The sequence below is a fragment of the Cavia porcellus genome, unplaced genomic scaffold, assembly GCF_034190915.1.
Source record: "Cavia porcellus strain 051 isolate PalLab524CR breed Dunkin Hartley unplaced genomic scaffold, mCavPor4.1 scaffold_18, whole genome shotgun sequence".
Taxonomy (NCBI): Eukaryota; Metazoa; Chordata; class Mammalia; order Rodentia; family Caviidae; genus Cavia; species Cavia porcellus.
Window position 1 is genome coordinate 45,300,540 of NW_026947501.1, and position 20,630 is coordinate 45,321,169.

The following is a 20,630-nucleotide window of genomic DNA, read 5'->3' on the forward strand; positions in this document are numbered from 1 at the left end:
GGGGGAAGGAGAATTAACAGAAGAAAGGAGCCTTGCTGTGTGCAATCATCCACACCCAGGACACTCCTGGGCTGCATGTCCTGTAAAGCTGTGCTAAAATAAGAACAGTTAAAGTTCTTAGGCTGAGGCCAAGGGAACTGACTTTGGGCAGGTAACATATAAATATGCTTTACTGAAGGCAGACCCCTCTGACCTGGAAGCGAATGTGGGGCTTTGCCTTTGGTTCTGTTGTTTCCCACTTGTGTGGAGCGTGGTCTGGGGTGGGAGGGGATGTCCCCCCAGGCACACATGACAAGGGCAGAGCAGGCAGATTGGCCCCCATGCTACCTCTGCTCTCCTAGGGGTCTGGCCTATCTCCATTGTTACCTGAGTAGGCCTAGATATTGCTGAGTGCTGGCTCCTCATGGGAGACTGGGGTAGCTTTGTCCTTGCTGGGACTTGGAGCAGGAGCTGTGCTGCACAGCTCTGTCTGATGTCACCATCCTCACACTATGCCCTTCTCACCCGGAACCCTTCTCTCTGGACCCGGGTAGCACACTCACAGCCCTGCCCTCCATTCAGAGGCTTTTAGAACACATGTCCAGGAGGGGCAATGCTTGAAAGCTCTTGGAAACATCCTGGCAGTTACAGTACACTTGTGCCTGCTGCCATGAAGCTCCTAGCTGCCAAGACCCACCCACACCAGGCAGGGCCGTGTGCATTGCTGCTGGGCCCTGTCCTCCCCAGCTGTGCCTGGTGATGCCCTCCTGGCTATGCTTGTGAAGTCCTCCTGCCTAGTTACCTGGGACTGTGCTGGACTGCAGAGGGCCACACTGAGGCGTGTGATATACTAGGGAGTTCCACTATACTTGTGTTGGCCTGCCTGACCCAGTGTACTCCGAGGTCCTAGTCTTCCCATTGATGACTCAAGGAGTAGGCATCCTCCTAAGCACTATAGGGTGAGGTTTCCACAGACTCAGAGTTCTCTCTCTGCTGCTGGGCAAGCCTCAGAGTCAGCTTGACTCTCCAGCTGTGCTCAAGCATAGGTCAAGACCTCAGCCATAGCACTCCAGGGACTCACAGGGATGGCCAGCAAGGAGCACTGTCCACAGCCACTCATGGCTCCTCTCCACACTTAGGCTGACCCTAGCCCTGCTCTGGGAAGCACTGCTCTGGGAGACTGAGCCCAGGTGGCCAAAGTGATCACGCCCACCTTGTTGGTCTGCACCACCTCCCTGTCCTGCAAATTCCATCCTGGGGGCGATTCCAGCCCCAAGAGCTCCAGGCTTTGGGGACCCCAGCAGCTGCAGAAGAGGCAGGCCTGTTCCAGTGCATGGGCTAGCTGGGCTCTTCAGCAGGCGGGGTAAGAAGGCAGGAGGTTCTTAGGAGTCTGCACTTCCAGGACTTCCTCAGGACCCTCTGCTTGCACAGCAGGTCTCTACAGAGTGTCCCTCCACACACAGGCCCTTGCATGAGGCCTGCCTGGGTATTCCAGGAGTCCAGCCATCTGGCACCATCCTCAGATAGTGAGGAGAAACACTGGTGCTGTGTTCCCTGGCCTGACCCTGGTCCATGCTCAGGTTGGGTGTCCTCACTTTCTTCCCAGTGGGATGCAAATGTCAAGTTAAAGAAGGTCACCCTGGGCAGGTGGAGATTTCGGGAAAGCACTAAAACCCAGATGTCTGCTTTGCAGGGTGCCAGGGGCTTGGTGTGGATATCTTCCATGGGTATGTGCTCACAGACCTGCATGTGAGTGGGCTGTGACCCCAAGAAAATGTGTGGCCCGGGTCCCTCGCTGATGACACAGGCAGAGAGACCTGGGAGGAGAAGCTTTCCCAGAGGTCGAAGGCTCTTGTCAAATCCCGCAGAGCCTCCTTGCTTTGTTTCTGGGCAGGATGGGAGAGTTCAGGGTTAATCAGCAGGGTACAGGTTCAGGAGGGAGCAGGTATGGGCCACCAAGGAACAGTGTGGCTTCCCGGGTGGCACTGCCATGAGCTGGACTCTTGGAGTGGGGGGCTGAGAAGACCTTACCACTTAATCTGCTGATCCACCTGGCACCACATAGCCACTCCATGGCTGGGCTGATTGCCGTGTGCTCCATGACCCATGTCTTAGGATGTACAGAACAGGCAGCAGACTGTGTTCGGGATGGGGGGTAATCATCTGTGTGCCTTAGTGCTGCACAAGTAACCCTCCCCACAGTGCACCTTTCCTGACATTTCTTTAAAGCAAAGCTCTGTTCTTTCTAAATTTTGTGTAAATGACAGCAGACAGTTTCTTAACACAGCTTTCCCTCAGAGGACAAGGAAAGGACCGATGACACGTGCAGCTGACCAGTTTGACATGCTGACAAGTTTGCTGTGAGTCCTGTTGTGAAACAAGGTGTAAAAAGATCCTTCTGCAGGGATGAGAGATTAGAGATTTTCTTAAAGTCCTGAATACGCTAGTTATTTTTCCTTGGGCTCATGGGAAATTCCTTTCCTCTAAGAACCCTGTGTGAAGTGTGAGCTTGTCCTCAGCTTCCGGCCTGCATCTGTCACAGCCTGGTCTCTATCTGTGGCTCTGCAGCCTGAAGTGCCCTCTCTGGCCCTGGGCCATCTCAACTCGCTGGTTGCACTTGTGGGGCATCCTGTCTGTCTTTACAAAGCTGCAGTTGGATGTGACTCCAAGGTCATCCTACAGCAGCAGGTAGGAGGTAACCCTTGAAGGAGGGTGACAGTCAGTGCCCTGTTCTGGAAAGCCAGCCCTGATAAAAGAGTCATTAGGGAGTATGAGTGGGACCCCGAGGCTAACAGCAGAGCGGGAGGGGAACTCTACAAAGGACAGCAGTTACTTGGCCTTGGGATTCCCAGAGAGGGGCTCCCTATAGGCATAGCCTGGACCTCCAGCGTACATCCCCATCCCTGGGGTTCAGCCCCACAGGGAGCTCAGGTGACGCTGCCTGACAGGGAGCTCTCCTGTGCACAGATCAGCCTGGTGGCTTAAGCACTCAGCGCCGATCCAAGATGAAGACTCTGTGAGTGCCAGAGCTGCCCTTTGCCAGCAGGGTGGGCTCTCAGGTGACTGAGAAGAAGCCTGTTAGTCACCAGACTGACACTGTCTGAATTCCATGGAAACAGGAGATAGGCCAAGCCAAGGCACGCTGCAGTGTCAGTCCCCGGGCATCTGTCCTGAGTACCTGTCCTTGGATGTCTGTCTGTTGGTTCCCCGGCCTCTTCTCTCACCATTGGACTTTTATTACTGGCAGCTGCCACTTGTCCTGTGGCTGTGCTGCCTGAACCTCTTTCTGCCCTGTCCTGTCCAGAAGGGTCATCCTGGCCTAGTGTGCTGTGCTGGCCCTCCGTAGCACGCTTTCCCACTCAGCTTTGTCTGTGGACCGCCTTTCGGATCTTCTGGGGGTCCCAGGAGCCGATGTCCAGAAGAGTACAGATGGCCCCTGGTCAGTGCTGAGACTGAGGAATGTTCAACAGGGGTGAGTGTGGGCCCTGCCCCTTCCTGTGTGGATCAAGGAAGGGCCTGACCTGGTGAGGGCCATGAACCTCGGACCTCCATGCCTTGGGACCTATGCTTTATGCCTGTTCAGGTGCTCTGTGCTGCTGAGGTCAGCTGAGCGTGTGCAGGATGAAGTCCCACTGCTCAGCATCTCCCTTATAGTACTGTCCCTGTATCCAGGCTCCTGGGTAGAAATTACTCCTTTCCTCTCCCTGAGGTTCACCTTGGAGAGACCAGAGAATTGTGGAGGAGCAGTGGAGCTGATCTTTGTTTATTTTGCCTGAGTTGGGCAGGCACAGGGTCCACAGGGCTGACCTCTAACATGGCAGGAAACGTCTCACTCGGGCTGGTCATGCTGAGGAGCCAGGCATAGTGGCCTAGCACCTACGGGAAGATGTCTTCGGATGGAGGAAGGGGTCTGTCCAGAATCTTTCAGACTGCAGGCTTAAGTGAGTGAAGTCTAGAGGCCCAGGGCTGAGCCGCCCTGACCTTGAACCCTCAGATCTCCATGCGGAAGGTCAGGGTGCTCCCTGCCATCTTCTCCCTGTAGTCCTTATCAAAGGCTTCACTCTGGGCCACAGTGAAGTGGTTCTTCCAGTCCCCGGGCATCCCTGGAGTGAGACAGGACTCAGTGGTGCTGCAGAGCACCAGGAGGATTGGGCGTGCACCCTGGGGACCAGCAGCCATGGAAGATGAATAGGAGGAGCAGGGGGGATGGGAGGAAATAGGAAGGGGCCTCTGCAAACTGCACAGTGGTGATGCCAACAGGAACAAGAGGAAGGATGCAGGAGTTGCCTCAGGACCCAGAGGTGGTGCTCGGTGCTCAAGATGCCAAGGCCTTACCTTTCCTCATGAAAGGGGAGATGGAGTGGTCCATGACGCTGGTGGGCAGAGTACTGTAGTTGGCCATTGGATTGTTCTTCATCATCTGGAAGGAAGTGTGGTAGACGATCTTGTCCAGGACTTCTTCGGTGACCTCTTTCTCTAGGAACTTGAGGATCTTCCGAATTTCCCTCTTTGGGTCCTGTGTGTGTAACAGTTATAAGAAACAAGAATTTGGGTCTCCCTTCAGGAAGGATGTTCATTTTGGGGAGGGATGAGCTAAGGGACAATTCAAACATGGTCAGCAAACAATTCCCAAGAGGAACCAGTGTGAGGCACTGTGGTGCCCGGATGCCACAGCAGCAGCAGCAGCAGACCAGGGCTGTTTCTGCCACCAGAGGAGCCTTGTGGCTCCTTGCTGAGCCAGTCCTTGCTTCCTGGCACCAGATAAGCCGGGGATCTGGAGAAGGGTCTCTGGGAGATCCCTCTGGAAGGGGCAGTGTTGGTCAGAGGGACAAACTCCTATCTGCACGGTGAGATGTGCCAAAAAATTGTCTCTGATCCTCATTGAAGACCAATAGGAGAATGACTGGAAATAACAGACACAGAAAGGCAAGGCACGAAACTTCCCATTCCATTTCAGGTTCTCTCAATTTTGGCCCAGGATGTACTTTTATAATCTGGAGCAGCCCAGAGATCTGCTCCATGAGATCTTGGGGTTGGATCTGGGGTGCCATTCTCCCAGGGCAGCGGGGAGGGAGCAGCTCTGGCTGCCTGTGTTTGTTCAGCCTAAGCTCCGTGAGTGATGATGCTCTGAGTGTGGATGAGGGGCATGGACCCTGAGTGTCTCCAGCACAGCTTCAGCAGTAGGATGGCAGGGCTCTGTGAGGTAACCTCCAGGGAGAGACTCCATGCCATCTCTCAGGCAGAGAAACAAGGCTCCTGGTATCCCGCAGGTTGGCCTGGCAATGTGGCTGGGCTTTCTCTGGGGAAGGAAGATGCCTGAGAAGTGCGGAAGGCCAGGGGAGGGACAGAGTTCTTGGGGGCAACACTGAGCTGGAAAGAGGGAAGGAGGGTTCAGCTCAGTGCCAGGTACCCTCGGGGCTTGGCTGGAACTTTCACTCTGGATGGGGAGCTTCAGGGGATGCTGCACAGCCTCACCTCCTTCATGTCCTCATAGAAGAGGTAGAGGATGCGGTGCTGGTCCTTCCGGTCCCACCACCCCTTCACGTGGTCATACCAGGAACCCCAGAGCACTGTGGGAGACAGGTGGTGTCAGGGCAGCTAGAAATTTGCAGCAGGAGCACAGCTGGCTCAGATAGAGAGGACATCATAGGGACAGAGACCATAGCAGGAGTCTTGCTGGTGGAGAACCCAGGTTTTTTTTTTTTTTTTTTTTTTTTTGTAGAATATTTAGGGTGCTTATCTTACGATTCTGGATTCCTGGGATTGGGTCTGTCCTGAACCTCCCCCTCCTGAGATACTGCCTCTCGGCTGGGGCAGAGTCTTTGTTTTCCTCCCAGGCTGCTCTTTGCACAGATCTGTGGCAGCTAGTGAGTGTTTGCTGGCAGGGTGATTTGGGAAAGTCTCACTGTGGACACCTGCAGTTCCCATGCCTGAGGCCAGGGCTGGGGTGGCGGTGGAGGGAGAGGTGCTCTCAGCAGTGACTCAACCTGTGGAAGGCTGGCAGCTTACTTGCACACTGTCACTGGGTTGCCCTGACTGTGCATATGGCTGGGCTTGGTTGGTCAGGGGCAGGAGGAGAGCAGGGACAATGGGCACTGCCATTGTCACCTCTGGTTTCTCCCGGGAGCTCGTGGTCTTGACTCTGGTTGAAGTGGAGTGGCCATCTCCTGTTCCAGGCACCTGGGGCTCCCCTCAGAAGCCCTATCAGCCCTCGTTTCTCCCTTAATTGTCCCAGATGACAGCAGTGTATCATCTGTAGGACCATGGGGCCTCAGTGGGCCCAGTCATGAAGTGGACACATTCTCTCCTGATGTCAGGAGATGATGAGAAATACAGGCCTCGCTTCCTTTCACTTGCCTTTTCCGGCCTTGTAGGCTTCAATGTACTCCTCCCAAGTGCCAGGTTCAGGCAATGCCTTATTCATCCTGTAAAAATGGTAGTAGGACACCAGGCAGTCCTTGGCATTTCTAGCCACGTAGATGATCTGTAGCCAGCCAGCAAAGACAGAAACAAACAGAGACATCATGGGTCAGGGCTCTCAGGAAGCCTTCTGTAGAATTTAGACCAGTCCACTTGCCCGCATAACAGAATATGGGGGTGCTTTTAGCCCCTGGGGGCCCAGGGACAGCTCTGGGTCACAGCTGTGTGCTCAGAATGACCAGTGCATTCTGTCCTGAAAGTGTCCTGGTTTGCATGAACACAGCTCTTGCCCCAAGCCTGGTAAACAAAACAGCATGTACCAGGGTCTCAGAGCAAGAGCATCTGCATCATGCAGTTAATTCCTGAGGCTGGAAGGACAAGACCAAGGTGTCTGTGAGTGTGGCCTGCGGCGAGGGCTGCTTCCTGTACACGGGTGTCACATCCCACTCAGGAGCCTGCCCTGCACTGCACCACCTCTGCAACCCCTACCTCCTGCTGCGCAGAGTCAGTGTGTGGGTCTGGGAGCACCACATTCAGACCCTGGGGCATGTGGTATTAAGCCTGAGAAACATGGAGTCCCAGATCTGCTGCACAAGGAGTCCGAGGCTGAGAGGAGCCCAAGGGGCACTGAGTCCCCCTGCGTCATACCAGGAGCTGACCTCAGCCTTCAGGGGATCACGCTGCTACTGTGCATTGACAGATGCAGCCTGGGCCTGGGCAGTGCTGAGTCTTTGTGGACTGTAGGAGTGGGGTCTTCTCCCTGACAGGCCTGGGTTGGTGAAGGACAGCTGACTCAGCCTCATGCTTGCTGCCCCTGCCCAGGGGATCCTGTGGGAATTGTGCATGCTCATTGCAAAGCTGCAGTTTTAGGTCCATGGTGCTGTTCCTGACCCCCGGGTAAGGTGTGGTTCCCGGGTAGGCTTCTGGTGGGCACAGTGGACCTCTAGAACACAAGACATAGAGGGAGATCCCTGGATTACCAGGAAAGAGCCCTGAGGGACTGCGAGACCTGGCTGTGTCTCACCTCTCCCTGCCACGAGAGGTCAAATGGAGTGGACCTCAGATCCCTGAGCCCACAGGAGCCTGTCTGACTTCAGCCACCTAGGTTGGGTCTTTGCTGACTGACTTGGTTTTCTCCAGTGTCTCATGCATCTCCTGAGTGATTCCTCTCAGTGAGTGGCCACATCTCATGCCTCCCGTGTGGCATGCCCACCTCTCACCATTCAGCTCAGCATGGTTTTGTGTCTCTGCCCCTCCTCACACTGGATTTCTATCCCAAGTTGGAGGAAGCAGCTAGCAGCCTAGGAAGAATGCAGCAATGGCCATGTCTTCATCCTGTGTAAGTGTGTTATGCGCTACGTTTCCTGATGCCTATGTGGGCTTGCTCTCAAGGCCTGGGTCACTGGAAATAGAAGCCTGGGAACCGAACAGCACAGACACGTGTACACTGCAGTAGGGACTGCACTGGCTGGCAGTTTCCTACAGTCTGTTGATCTGTGTCAGCCTCCACCCTCTCCTCTGACAAGCAACATGAATTTCCTGGCTTAGCACAATGCAGATCTGCCTTCTTGCATTTCCAGTGGCTGCTTCCACTGAGTCCTCCTGGAGGATCTGGAGGATGCTTATTACCATGTCACCTTGGGCCTCTGAAGTCTCTTGCAGTCTCCAGCTCTGGATCCATCCTGTGATCATTGTTCTAGGCTCACGCCGAATCCTCCCTTCAGTGGCAACCCTGCATTTGCCTCAGTCCTTCGGTGAAGACCCTTGGAGTGGCTACAGCCCAGGCAACTTGGGACAATCGTCCATCTCGAGACCCTCACCATGGTTACTCCCTGAGGGTCATGGCTTGGGAGTGAGATTTAGGGCTTGGCTGATCAGCAAATGGACATGTCTCAGCACCAGGTTGGGCACCGTGTGCCAGCAAAACATGGAGATTCGGCTCAGCTGTCTCATGTGACTTCCTACTCACAGAACCCACAAGCTCAGTGGGCAAGGGAGGCGCTGCCACTGGGGTTCACGTTCCCCAGAGGATCCAATTTACCACCAGGAGGCATCAGGGTGAAGGTCTGACAAGGGGCCTTGTGTCCTTGATGAGATTTTGAAATGACACAGGGCACCGAGCAGCAGGGATAGCAGAAGTGCAGGGAGAAACAGTGAGCGTGTCACAGTCAGACTGGTGCAGGTGTGACCGCGAAGGCGTGCAGGGACTGGGCGACAGTGGGTTGGGTGTGACTCTATGCCTTTGCTGGCCGCGTGCAGAGAGGAGGTGGGTAAGCCACAAGATCCTTCACTCAGCCCGCAGAGCAGGGCTTCCCTTGGCCTGGGCTCTTCACAGAAGGGGGCGCTCCTGATGGAAGACCCCAATGCTGAGTTTCTGGTGTGGAAGGGGAGGAGAGCAGGCTTCTAGGCCCTCTCTAATCATGGCCCACTCTCCCAGAGGTTCTGGCAATCGGGCTTCCCAAGCAGGTTGCCTGGAAGACAAGGAGGATGGGCAGGTCCTGCTGACAGGTTGGTCGCATTTCCATGGCTCTTTTTCCTTTGGTACTGGAAATTGAACCCCAAGCCTTCACCCTCAGCTGCATCCCTAGCTCTTTAAAAAGTTTTGTACTTTGAGACAGAGCTTCTCTAAGCTGCCCCAGCTGTGCTTGAACTTGTGATCCTTCTGCCTTAGTATCCTGGTGTGCTGGGATGTCAGGCCTCTGTATCCCGCCTGGATTAGTGCAGATTCTTACGTTACATTTGGTTTGTATTCGATATTTCATTGAGTTTAAGACTTGCTGGGGAAGCAGCTATCAGAGGGAAATGGGAGCTAACTCCACATACCCTGCATTTATAGAACCTGAATGAGGAGGTATCAGAATAAGGTGGGTTTTCCAACCAGAGGAAGCAGAGGGAAAACACCCCTGGAGCTTCCCTGGTGGACACAGGCTCTGCAACTGTGGACGAAGCTTCCACCTGCTGGAGAAATCTGATCTCTCTTCCTGGGGGAGCAGAGCTGGCCTATGGACATCTGATCTATGTGGGCCCTTTGGGTAGTGGAAGGGGGCACTGAGCAGCTTCGGGGTCTCTGTCTGTGAGCACATCCCCCCTACTCCCCTGAGCCCACTGTCCCTGGAGGGCTGCATTTCCAAAGGTCCTTGAGAGCCAGAAGCAGGGACAGGGAGGCTGGCAGCGGTTCCATGGCTCCAGGGGACTTAGAGCAGCACGAGGAGCCTTGCTCAGGGCGAAATACAGCTCGTGGCTCTGTGCTCCTTCCTCCTCTGCTCTCCAGTCCTCTTCACTTTGCCCCACATCCCCTCATGGGTCTCCCATGTGGGCCTCTTTCATGGCCCTGTCCTCCTGGTCCTTCTTCTTTAGGGATCCAAACAAAGACACCAAAATTGCTCAGGAGACCTCTATTTATCAGTCAGCTTTCCTGTTGCTGTGACAAATTTTCCAACACCCACAGTTGCCAAGAGGTGAGGTTTATTTGTCCCATGGATTCAGGGAAGCTATTTATGGTTTGTTGCCTCCAAGGCAGGGGCATCCTGGTGGACAGACAGGTTCAGTAGGACAGTTTCTCACTTATTGTCAGCCAGAGAGCAGAGTAAGGAAGACCACAGAGAGGAAGGGGCAGGGACCACGCAGGCCCCAACATCACAGATCCAGAACCCACCCAGGCACCCTGAGCGGGGCTTCTCCAGTCCCTGGTGGCTCCCCAGCCAGTCAGATGAATCCTGGCCATGCCACCTGCTTTCTGCCACCCAGCAGCCATTCTGAAGGTGATGTGGTTGGCAGATGATCAGAATAAACTGCCTGGGCCTCCCAATGTGTTCCCAGGCTCATGTTCCAAAGGGAGGGGAATGGGTATGTGGGCTCACGGGTCACACCGCCAGGTGCCCAGTTCCCTCCTCATGCTGATGCTACTCAGGTGGGGACCCTCTCTGGCCTGCTGGGGATGTGATCCTTGGAGGACTGGGCCCCCCTACCTTGCAGTTTTCCTTCCAGAAGGAGGGTGGCAGCAGCTGTGCGGGCAGGTGCGTCTTCAGTGTCCTGGGCGATGGCATTGCATCGGCCAGCTCCAGACCTGGGAGGAAAGGTCCTTACAGACATGCGCCCCCACAGCAGAAGCCCCCAACAGGGATTTGAGTCATTCCAGGGTTGAACTCTATGGGCCTACACAGGGCCTTTCCAAAATAGAGTCATAGGTGCTGGAGGTTCAGCTCAGTGGCAGAAGTGCCTGCCTGGCCAGCCTGAGGTCATGAGTTCAATCTTCAGTCCCCTTTGCTCCCAACAACAAAACAAAACAAAACAAAACAAAACAAAACAAAACAAAACAAAACAAAACAAAACACAGGGATCAGTGCAGTGTGCTGACTCAGGACCTTGTGTAGGACAGGGTGGCAGTGTGGTGACCTGGGACCCCTGTGCAGTGTGCTCATGGGGTAAGCATCAATCCTTCCACCTCTCCTTGTCGGGACTCTGAGGTCCTTTCCTCTAGTTCATCACAGGTCACAGTGAGGGCACGTTACAGCACCGGTTGTCCTATGCTCTGGACCACAGGCCTTGGCCCTGCCTCACTGTACTCGGTCTTGTCACCTGATCCCCAGACCCCAGACCTCTGCTCCACTGTGCTGTACAGTAGGATATCTGTCCCACAGAGAGCCATGGTGCATGTCTGACATGTGTGTGTCTGGCCTCTCTCAGGGGGGCCAGTTTCTTTCACTAATCGTAGCAATGTGAAAGGCTGTGTCAGCTCCCTCTGCTAAGAAGGTTCTGCTGCCCCCAGACCAGGGCTGTCAGCCAGTGCCTGGCACTCAGCAAGCCCTTGTGCAGACTCAGCTATCGAAGAAAGGTTGCTTTGCACTGGGTTTGTGGGTGTGGTCAGGGTTGGTGGTACTATTCCTGGGCCTGGGGTGTGTGCACATTGAAGCAGGGAAGAAGCAGATAAACCATTGGATCTGGGCTGGGGGTGAAGGAGCAGAGAGAAGGTGAAGTACTCTGTCCCTTGTGAGGGGGACTCCTACCCTGTGACCAAAAGACCTGATGCTGGGTCCCTCCAGGGCTTCACCACACCCCAGGAACACCCTGCAATGCTTTATCCTTAGGTCTCGGGAAGCAGAGGCCCTGAATATGCTCTTGCCCCTCAGGTGCTTTAAGGCCTTTCCCATGTGCCAGGGCCCAGAAGTGTCTGTTCTGGGCCACCATGTCCTGCGTTTCAGGAACAGCACTTGGACCCCTTTCAGCTGCTCAACAGAACCTAAGCCTCTGTCATAACCTCCCACCCATCCAAGATAGGCCTCCTGCAGCCCTTGTGGCCAGGCCTCCTCTGTCACTCACCTGACTTGAGGGGCGGTGGCATCTCCCACTCAATGAATGGGTGCATTTCGTAGGTGATGTTGCGCTGGCACTTGAGCTCATCCCCGTCATGCTGGATCATGTCCACGATCTCCTGAGTCCAGGTTGTGCCTAGAAGGGCCGGGACAGACTTGCTCCTCACGCTCACGTACTCATGGCTCGGTCACGGGTACAGGGCTGGGAATGAGGTCACATCCTCCGAGTGGCACCCAGGTTGGGCAGGCAGGCTCCTGTGCTCACAGTCCCTATGTTAGCAACAGGTGCTGCCTGGAAACAGCTATGCTCTGCTTATCACTGAGGCTCTGTCCCTGACAGATTTGTCTTGACTCACTATGGGTTAGAGGGATGCAGCGACATGCAGAGTGAGTTCACCATGCGTTACTCTAAAGGTCCTTTATTTGCATGTTCTCCTGAGACAGGGTTTTTGTTTGTAGTTCAGGCTTGCCTTAAACTCCTCAAAAGCCTCCTGCCCCAGCCTCCTGAGTCTGCCAACACACCTAGCTAGCTTCTCAGGAGGAGACAGGCAGGGACAACATCTTAGCTCACTGCCCCTCTATTTTCTTCTAAATGAAGACGCCTTCAGATGCTAGGTGGGCATGTAGGTGCTTTTGGCCAGGGCTACATGATTCAGGCTTTCTAGAAACTGGAGATGGGGCCAGGCCACTAAGTTCCATGACATTTTCTTTATTAAAGGAAAGTAAAACAACTATTTCTCTATTTCTACTTCCTTGCTATTCTGGTTGGAACTGCAGCTATCACATTGGGCTTTAGTATCAAAAGCCACCTGAAACCAAGGACATGGAGAGTTAGAGAGAGCCAGGGTTGCTCAGCGCAGCTCTCTCAGCCTCCCATCACATGTCACTGTAAGGCAGATGCATGCCAGAGACACCAAGAGTGGCAGAGAAGAAAAGGAATCCAGGGTGGGGGACCAGCTCTCCCTGTCAGGTCAAGAGACCCTTGAACCCAGAGCTGTTCACAGCCTTGCTCTGTGTCAGGGCTCGGTTTGGCTGCAAGGAACAGAGAACCCCAGGAACCCCAGGATGAGCAGGAGATGGGAATGGGCTGCAGGTGTGGGAATGGGCTGCAGGTGTGGGAATGGGTGCCCAGCGTGCGAGTGGCTGCGAGTGCATTGTGCCAGGTGTGCAAGGTGCCAGTGTTTGAGGCCAGGTGAGGAATGGTGGGGGCTGGCCCATATGTCTTGGCTAGCAGGAGGACCCAGCAGTGAATGAGGGGAGGGATCCAAAGTCCTGGACTGTGTGGTGATGGGGAGAAGGCTGTCTGGTGTTGGGAGCCGCCGACACCGGTCGCCTTACTTGGCGGACGTAGGGCCTGTGGGTGGGAGCGGAGCCTGAGCTAGATTGCCCCTCCCATCGAGTGAGTCAAGTTGGCGCCTGCTTCCTGCCCCCTGATTGCGCTGGCGACTTAAACAACCCGCTCTGTAAGATAGTCTGCCTAGCAACAACTGATGTTAGCCAGTCAGCCCGCATCGCGCGCTTTGAACTGATTGGCTACTGTTGCCCTATAAAAGTAAATGCCTCTCCCGCCACGAGGAGAAGCACACAGAGGAAGCACAGAGAGAGATAGAGAAAGTCCACCGGCGAGAAAGGGCTGGTGGCAGAGAGGAGGCCTCGCGGGGCCCACGCGGAGACAAATAAAGGCAAGGTTGCACACCGCCAGACTTTGTCGTGTGTCTTTCCTGCCGGTCGGGAGCGACCCCGACATTTGGTGGCCCGTACGGGGACTGATCAACCCCGAGACACGGCGGTGGTGTGCAACGCTCCAGCGTGGTGCTGCCGGACAGGTGAGTTGGGGATAAGCCTGGGCTCTGGGTGGCGCGCACCTACAGGGCTTTTAGACTCCCCTCAGGCTCACGCGTAGGTGACGGGTTCTCTAAGTCACACGCGGTGAGTTACAGCCCTTAGAGGTTGAGGATGGGTAATTTACCGAGCGCAGAGGCGCGGCCCTTGGTAAAGGCCCTTAGAAAGCTTTTAAAAGCTAGAGACCTCAGGGTAGGTCAAAAAACACTGGAACTATTCATAGCAGAGGTAGATAGGGTAGCTCCCTGGTTTTTACCCACGGGGCATTTAAACCTGCCATCATGGGAGAAGTTAGGCGGGGACCTCGCCTCGGCGGAATTGGGAGGCGATATTTCGCCGGCTATTCGCCCCCTGTGGGAAATGATACATGCGTGCCTTGACTCCTATGCCGAGTTGCGCCGCGAATTGTGTGCGTGCGCCGCTCGAAAAAAGCAGAGAGAGGAAAAAGGGCCCCCGAGCGCTCTCTGGCGGGGAGGAGATAGAGAGCCATCCGCTCCGCCCTGGAGCTCTTCTCCAAAAGCGGCTCCCTGCCGAGAGGCCGCTACAGGGAACCCTCCCTTCTCTCAGCCGGCACAGGAAGTGACGCCCCGTTCCACTCTGTCGCGATCGCCGTCCTACGTTGCGCCGCGGGGCGGACGGTATTTTCATGGGCGGCTACTCTGCCGAGCAGGCTGAGAAAAACGCCGGTCGAGGAAACGGGGGCTGGGGATTTAGCTCAGCGGCATAAGCGCCTGCCTTGTAAGCAGGCAATCGCGAGTTCGATCCCTGGCACCGATAAAAAAAAAAAAAAAAAAAAAAAAAAACGAAAAAGACCAAAAATAAAAAAAAATAAAAAATAAAAAATAAAAAACAAAAAGGGGGAGTAAGCCAAGGCCTGCCTCCAAAGGCGAGGTTATCTATGGCATGACAATGGATGGGCCCGGATCCAGTGGTTAGCTGGAACCGAGGCGCGGTTTGTGTTTTTCTGCAGGAATCGGGACGAGAACCACTGTGGGTCCCAGAGAGGTTGCGACAAGTCCCTCGACTGAAGATCAGGCCTGTTCCACCAGAGGCCAACCGCAGACCCAACAACAAGATGAGCCCTAAAAGAACTGCAGGACAATCCCTTTTTGGGGAGCCTGGAATGGCTTGCTCCCCTATGTTTTACCATTGTTAGGTCCCCTGTGCTCCTTGCTTCTGCTCTTACTTGTAGGACCATTCTTGCTCCGATGGGTTACATCATTTATTAATGGGCGCCTTGCGGCGGCCCGGCGTCAAGTACGCCTGGTTGCCCATGCGGCCCTGGCAGCAGCCCGTGATGGGCACAATGACCCCCAGGCCTACGCATGGCTCGCTCGACTGGCCTACGACCGGGTCTAGGTGTGGCGGGTCTTCCGCATTCCTTCCCTAATGACACCACACAGCAGGGTAGGTGAGTCAATGACGGGTAAGAGCGTGCCTCCCCAGCACGACTCGACCTAAGCCAGGCCCTACCCCATGGCGCACGAAAGCCGCTGGATTACTAGAATCTGCCCAGATCTAGATGCCTCTCCGAGGGGATCACACGGAGGGGCATGAGTGCATGCCTATGTGCATCCAGGTTCCGTCCAGTTCACTCCTGGCCCTGGAAAAAGGACGAGGGTCTCAAGGCCTTGGCAGACCCGGGGGCGGCCGACCAGGGTCCAAGCCAAGGGCCTACGGTGGGCCTCAACACAGGGCATAAGCCTCTGCACTCAATCCAGGGCGGGCTGCGATGCATACATTCATTCAAAGTAAATAAAATAGGGGGAGATGTTGGGAGCCGCCGACACCGGTCGCCTTACTTGGCGGACGTAGGGCCTGTGGGTGGGAGCGGAGCCTGAGCTAGATTGCCCCTCCCATCGAGTGAGTCAAGTTGGCGCCTGCTTCCTGCCCCCTGATTGCGCTGGCGACTTAAACAACCCGCTCTGTAAGATAGTCTGCCTAGCAACAACTGATGTTAGCCAGTCAGCCCGCATCGCGCGCTTTGAACTGATTGGCTACTGTTGCCCTATAAAAGTAAATGCCTCTCCCGCCACGAGGAGAAGCACACAGAGGAAGCACAGAGAGAGATAGAGAAAGTCCACCGGCGAGAAAGGGCTGGTGGCAGAGAGGAGGCCTCGTGGGGCCCACGCGGAGACAAATAAAGGCAAGGTTGCACACCGCCAGACTTTGTCGTGTGTCTTTCCTGCCGGCCGGGAGCGACCCCGACAGTCTGGGAGGCAACAGAGCAGGTTTAGTTCAGGCCCAGGGACCAGTGCTGTGCAGAGCCAGCAGGGAGAACCCAGGCCTGGGATGCAAGGACGCTTTCCACTCTATCCCCGTCCTTTGTGTGAAACCAAATAAATATGAGTGTCCAGAGAATTTCTTTGTCTCAGGCCCCAGAGAATCTCTAATTCTGCTAGAGGCCTTTGATCTCCTTGAGCTCTAACGTTGTCTCTTTTATTTAAACCTTTCCTGTCCAGTGGTTTTGGAGATTGTGGGCCTGATCAGTACAAGACCGAATGTCACCCATGGTCTCTAGCTGAAGCTCTCCCTCACTTTCTGTTCCCAAGCTGGGCCCCCATTCCTCCACCTGCACCTTGCTGTCCTATAAACTTTGCAGACTCTGCTGAAGCCGGCCCCCTCTCTGACCCAGGCCTCTGTGCTCAGGGTGGGTGCTGGTGTCCTCCCAGCACACAGTCAGCTGAGGAAGCAGGGTCCCCTGTGGGAACCTGTGTCTGTGTCTCAGCCCTGCACCCACACACCTTGCCCCTCGACAGCTCTCTGGGCCCAGGGTCCCCGCCCTAGTGGTTTCCTTTAGGGACTCAGGAGCAGGAGTTCTGGGTGCAGGCAAGGAGCCCAGGGACAGTCTGGCTGTTGTTCTCTCCAGGCCCAGCCATAGTGGAATCTGCATTTCCTATATGAGGGGTTGTGTCTGGCATTGCTGCTGCCACAGCAAGGCATCCCACCTGCCTTTGGGTAGGTTGCGATGAGGAGATCATCAGGCTTGGCCTGGAAGCTCCAGATTTGGTCCCACTTGTCACTGATCAGCTTGGTCATGAGGATGCCATTCACCTCCTTGGTTGCTGGCCGCAGGTATTTTCCCTCCAGCTGGAGGTCTTCCATTTTCTCCAAGGACATCGTGGTGGTTCTAGTGGATTCTTAGAGAGAGGGAAAGCAGGGTCCTTTGGAAGAGCAAATATCACTCCCTTAGGGCATGACTCTGTCAGAGGCCTGAGAGACATATAGGAACCCTCCTGGTTCTAATGCTGATCCATGGGAGACGTGGGGCTGGGGTTTAAACCCTCCGCTGGCCTTCTTTGAGGACAGAGGTGCCAAGCATCTGTCCCTGAGGATTGGCACTGAGTCTGTGTCTGTCAAGTCTCCTGCTGAGTGACAGCTGGGTCCCCAGTATTCCCCACAGGGACCTGGAAGAGGCTGCAGGGGCTGTAGGTGCTGCAGAGGCTGCAGGGGCTGCAGGGGCTGGAGGGGCTCTAGGGACTGAGGACCACACTGGCTTTCTTAGACTTTTTATAATAAAATTTTCTTTCCTCTCCGGTTTTTAAAATATTTTTATCTTTTTTTGTCTTAAAGTTCAAGGGATAATAAAAGTAAAACATTTTAGAGAAACTCTAGTACCCATTGAAAGGCAGCAGGAGATTCAGGGTGTCTGCCATAGCCCCAGGGGTATCAGCTCTTCTCACCAGGTGCTGTGGGGGAGCCCACAATGCCCAGGTTCTGAGTTGGCTCTGGGAGAGCAGGGTTGCCAGCTCTGTGCTACAGAGACATGGCCCACACCCCCGTGATGCTGGACTATTCCTGAGAACCTAGTCACAGGATGGCACGTCAGAGGACTCACGCCTCTAGTGTGTCTGGGCTATTCCAGAGAACACAGAGGATGGTGCGTGCCCTGAGACCACAAGCCAGGTGGCCCATGCAAGCAGTGCCAAGTGTAGGCAGCAGAAGGCAGAAGGGTAGCCCTGGCCTAGGGACATTTCCAGCTCAGCAGAGACTGGAGAGAAGTAACCAAAGGCTGGGTGAGAAGGTAGACTGGGTTCTGGGCTGGGACAGCTGCAGAGATCCTGAGGTGCCAACGTTCCTGACGCAGCACCGTGGCACCCCTGCCAGGAGGACACAAGTTGTCCCGAGGGTCACTGTGGTCGCATTCCAGGTACACTCTGTGTCATCAAATGACTACAGAGCCAGGGCAGAAGAGGACTTACCTGTAGTCAGCAGCTCAGTCCATCTTCTTTTCCTGTAGGGCCCCACTGTGTCTTGCCCTCCCTGGTGCCTTTTGAGCATGTAGGGTTCAACTGCCTGTGTCAAGGCTGCTGGCCTTCTTTCCTCTGTCCCCCTGGCTCTGTGTTTAGCGGAGTGCCAGTGGTGTGTGAGGAACTTCTTAGTGTTGGTCTGGTGACAGTTTAAAGTAATCCAATCAGACTGGACATTTTTTTTTTTTTTTTGTCTTTTTCCTTTTTATCGGTACCGGGGATCGAACTCACGACTGCCTGCTTGTAAGGCAGGCGCTTATGCTGCTGAGCTAAATCTCCAGCCTCCAGACTGGACATTTCTTAATCCATTGTTTTTGGCTTAAGTAAAAATTCTCTTTTATTCTATGCCCTGCCAGAAAGGGTTTGACTGGATACATGTCTCAAGCTTTTTAAAATTCTTACGCAAGGTCATAAAACATTAACAAAAAAATCCTTCTTTAGAAGTGCATCTGAACACAGAAAATTGAGAGAGTGCTTTGGTGACATAGAAGAGCAGTGAGAGGTGAGAAATTTCCAGGGAGGCGGGCACAGCTGGTTTCCGCCCTGACTCTGGGCCGCCTGTGCTGTTCTGGGCATGGTGTAATGTGTGCCCTACCTTTCCATTAGTGCTAAGTGGCTCTGAACCTGCAGCAGCTGCCAGGGATGCAGCCTGCATCCTTCCAGCCCTCCTTCTTGGACCTAGCCAGTGGGATCTCCTTGCGGGAAGAAGGAATTGGGCTGAGCTGGCTATGGCCCTGAGTAGCAGAGGGTGTCAGTCCATAGCAGCCCTCGGTCTCTGGTCTTCTGGACCTCCCAGTTCCATGGCCAAGTCTGTGTCTTGGCCCAGGAAGAAACATGTCTGGCTCCTACAGCTGTGAGGTTCAGGCCACCTGGGGAGGACACCTCCTTGATGGACCAGGGAGGCCTCTCATTGCCTAATCCAACTCTGCATTGGGTCCCCACACACTTGCATTGTCTCTGGAAGCCTGCTGAGGGTCCCAAGTCAAGCCAGGTACAGCAACCCCGTGGTGGCTGTGGTTCCTGTGTCCCATCCCTCTCCCTCACCATGGGTGCCCCTGTTTTGCAGTTCTGGTACTGCTGAGGTCCAGTGGCTGATATCACAGCAAAGCCCACAGCACAGCCCTTAGAATATTGGGGACCAAAGTTAGAGAAGCATATTCTCTCCTTCATATCTTTGAAAAACATATTTTGGTCTTCTTTGTCAAAAGCAGCCACCCCTTCACCACTCCTAACACCCGTGTATTCTGGTCTATGGCTTGGCCTGGGATACCCAACTGGTACTCACCAGACTGCAGGAGAGTCCTGGACCTGCCCTGGCTCTCTGCTGCTAGCAGGCTGTGGTGGCCTGGCTGTATGTGGATCCTTCCTTGGAGAGGCAGCGGACACCTGGAGGCTCTCTGTGTGGCAGTGTGGACGAGGACTGCCTGACCGGTCTCCTTTTAATCCTGTTCCTCCCTCACCTTTTAATCCTGTTCCTCCCTCACAGGTTAGGAAGGCAGCAGGGATCAGGCCACCAACCACGTGGGATCCACAAGGGAGGGACAGGAGGAGTGGTGAAGGCACCGGACCCCAGCACTGGTGACTTTGGGGCACAGCACACTCTGGATCCAAACAGTCTGTCCTATGGCTGCCTGAGGACTTCCGAGTGAAATCACAGGGCACATTGCTGCCACCTTTGTACCTGCAGTGCAGGTCAATCAAAGGCCAGGGGTGGGGAAGCCTCACACCCTGTCCTAACAGTTTTCCATTTGAGTAGAAGAGAAATGCCAAAGGTTAAACATGCCTTAGAGCACTCTCTAGATTGGTTAAGGCTCCATTTTCGTCTGATGATATTGCAAATTGAGCATTTTATTTGGTGTCTTGATTCAGTTGTCTGAGGACCTGATGTGATTCCACTGTTACAGTGCCTCCTTCTGGAGGGGTGTGTGGTTCTCTCGCAATTTGTGAAAATCTGCGACTTTCATTTGCTAAGGCTAAAGCTGCCTTCACACTAAGGTTATTTTGTATGTGGGTTTTATTCTCCTTGCAGTGTGAACTTCACTACAATTTTTAAAATTACTCTTGTCCAGCCTTAAGTGCTGGTTTTATTTGAGGCAGTTGTGGTTCTCCACAGGATGTTGCCCAGCAGCAAACCTGCAGAGCTCACTGAAGGACAGTGCACATGGGCTCCATTCCTGAGTGTGTCCTTGGGGTTCTACAACTGGAGCTTGTGTCAATCCTGCCTGATAGTCAGGACCCTTCCCAGTCCTCAGGAAGAAAGCCAAGGCCCAGAGAGTGTTCACAATCTACGTGGAGCCAGACACCTGAATCCGATTCCAGCCCCAGAGCTGGACCCAGAGCTGTGGTGGACGCAGAGCCTCTGGGCCACTGCCTGCTTCTCCACAGAGGGTAGGGAGGTCCCATGGCAGGGGGTTGTGCAGCTTAACACCAAATGCACAACACCTCGTCTGCTCCACCTCCTGGAGTTGGCAGATTGTGAAGCAATGATTTTTGAAGGAAATGAGCAAACACTCACTTGTCTAAATACATAAACTATAAGTTTTTGTATGGTAAATAATAATCTCTGCCGCCAATTACATTAAATGAGAGTATTAAAACAGGTTTAAAGCTGCCCTAAACAGGCAGACTGAAAATTATGAATACCACATGTTTGATCTCAAATGATTCCAGTTTTGCTTGCTCTTGTATAAAAGGGCCAGGTGGTGAAATAGTGTGTTTCCTCTTTATTGGCAATTTCTGGATATGTAATGCCACTGTTCATAGTCACTAACCCTTCAGGCCCATGGGTCAGTGGTGGTTATCTGGAAGGTGCCTGGTGAACCGTGAA

General features: G+C 54.3%; 1 protein-coding gene across 5 annotated transcripts; it reads right to left on the minus strand.

The window, feature by feature from the left end:
• Positions 1 to 3,726: 3,726 nt before the first annotated feature.
• Positions 3,727 to 19,448, minus strand: LOC100734168 (sulfotransferase 1C1-like). 5 transcript variants are annotated; one of them, XM_063229725.1, is made up of 9 exons: positions 19,089 to 19,428; positions 17,756 to 17,942; positions 16,502 to 16,693; positions 11,719 to 11,847; positions 10,368 to 10,465; positions 6,337 to 6,463; positions 5,455 to 5,549; positions 4,315 to 4,495; positions 3,727 to 4,082 (listed from the first exon to the last, which is right to left on the minus strand). In XM_063229725.1, exons 2-9 carry the CDS (start codon positions 17,832 to 17,834, stop codon positions 3,970 to 3,972), a joined length of 1,014 nt encoding a protein of 337 aa, XP_063085795.1. In that variant the 5' UTR covers positions 17,835 to 17,942; positions 19,089 to 19,428; the 3' UTR covers positions 3,727 to 3,969. The 5 variants fall into 5 exon arrangements, with proteins under 5 accessions (XP_063085795.1, XP_003471659.1, XP_013010009.1 ...); XM_003471611.4 differs by lacking the exon at positions 17,756 to 17,942 and having other exon boundaries at positions 19,089 to 19,425; XM_013154555.3 differs by lacking the exon at positions 17,756 to 17,942 and having other exon boundaries at positions 16,502 to 16,717; positions 19,089 to 19,425.
• Between the last annotated feature and the right edge of the window lie 1,182 nt (positions 19,449 to 20,630).

Excerpts from the sequence above, each read along its gene's own strand:
- LOC100734168 (XM_063229725.1), bottom strand. The coding sequence starts at position 17,834 with ATGCTCAAAAGGCACCAGGGAGGGCAAGACACAGTGGGGCCCTACAGG. Across the intron at positions 10,466-11,718 it reads GCCACCGCCCCTCAAGTCAG|GTCTGGAGCTGGCCGATGCA; the intron begins GTGAGTGACAGA and ends CTTTCCTCCCAG. Across the intron at positions 4,083-4,314 it reads CTCCCCTTTCATGAGGAAAG|GGATGCCCGGGGACTGGAAG; the intron begins GTAAGGCCTTGG and ends GTCTCACTCCAG.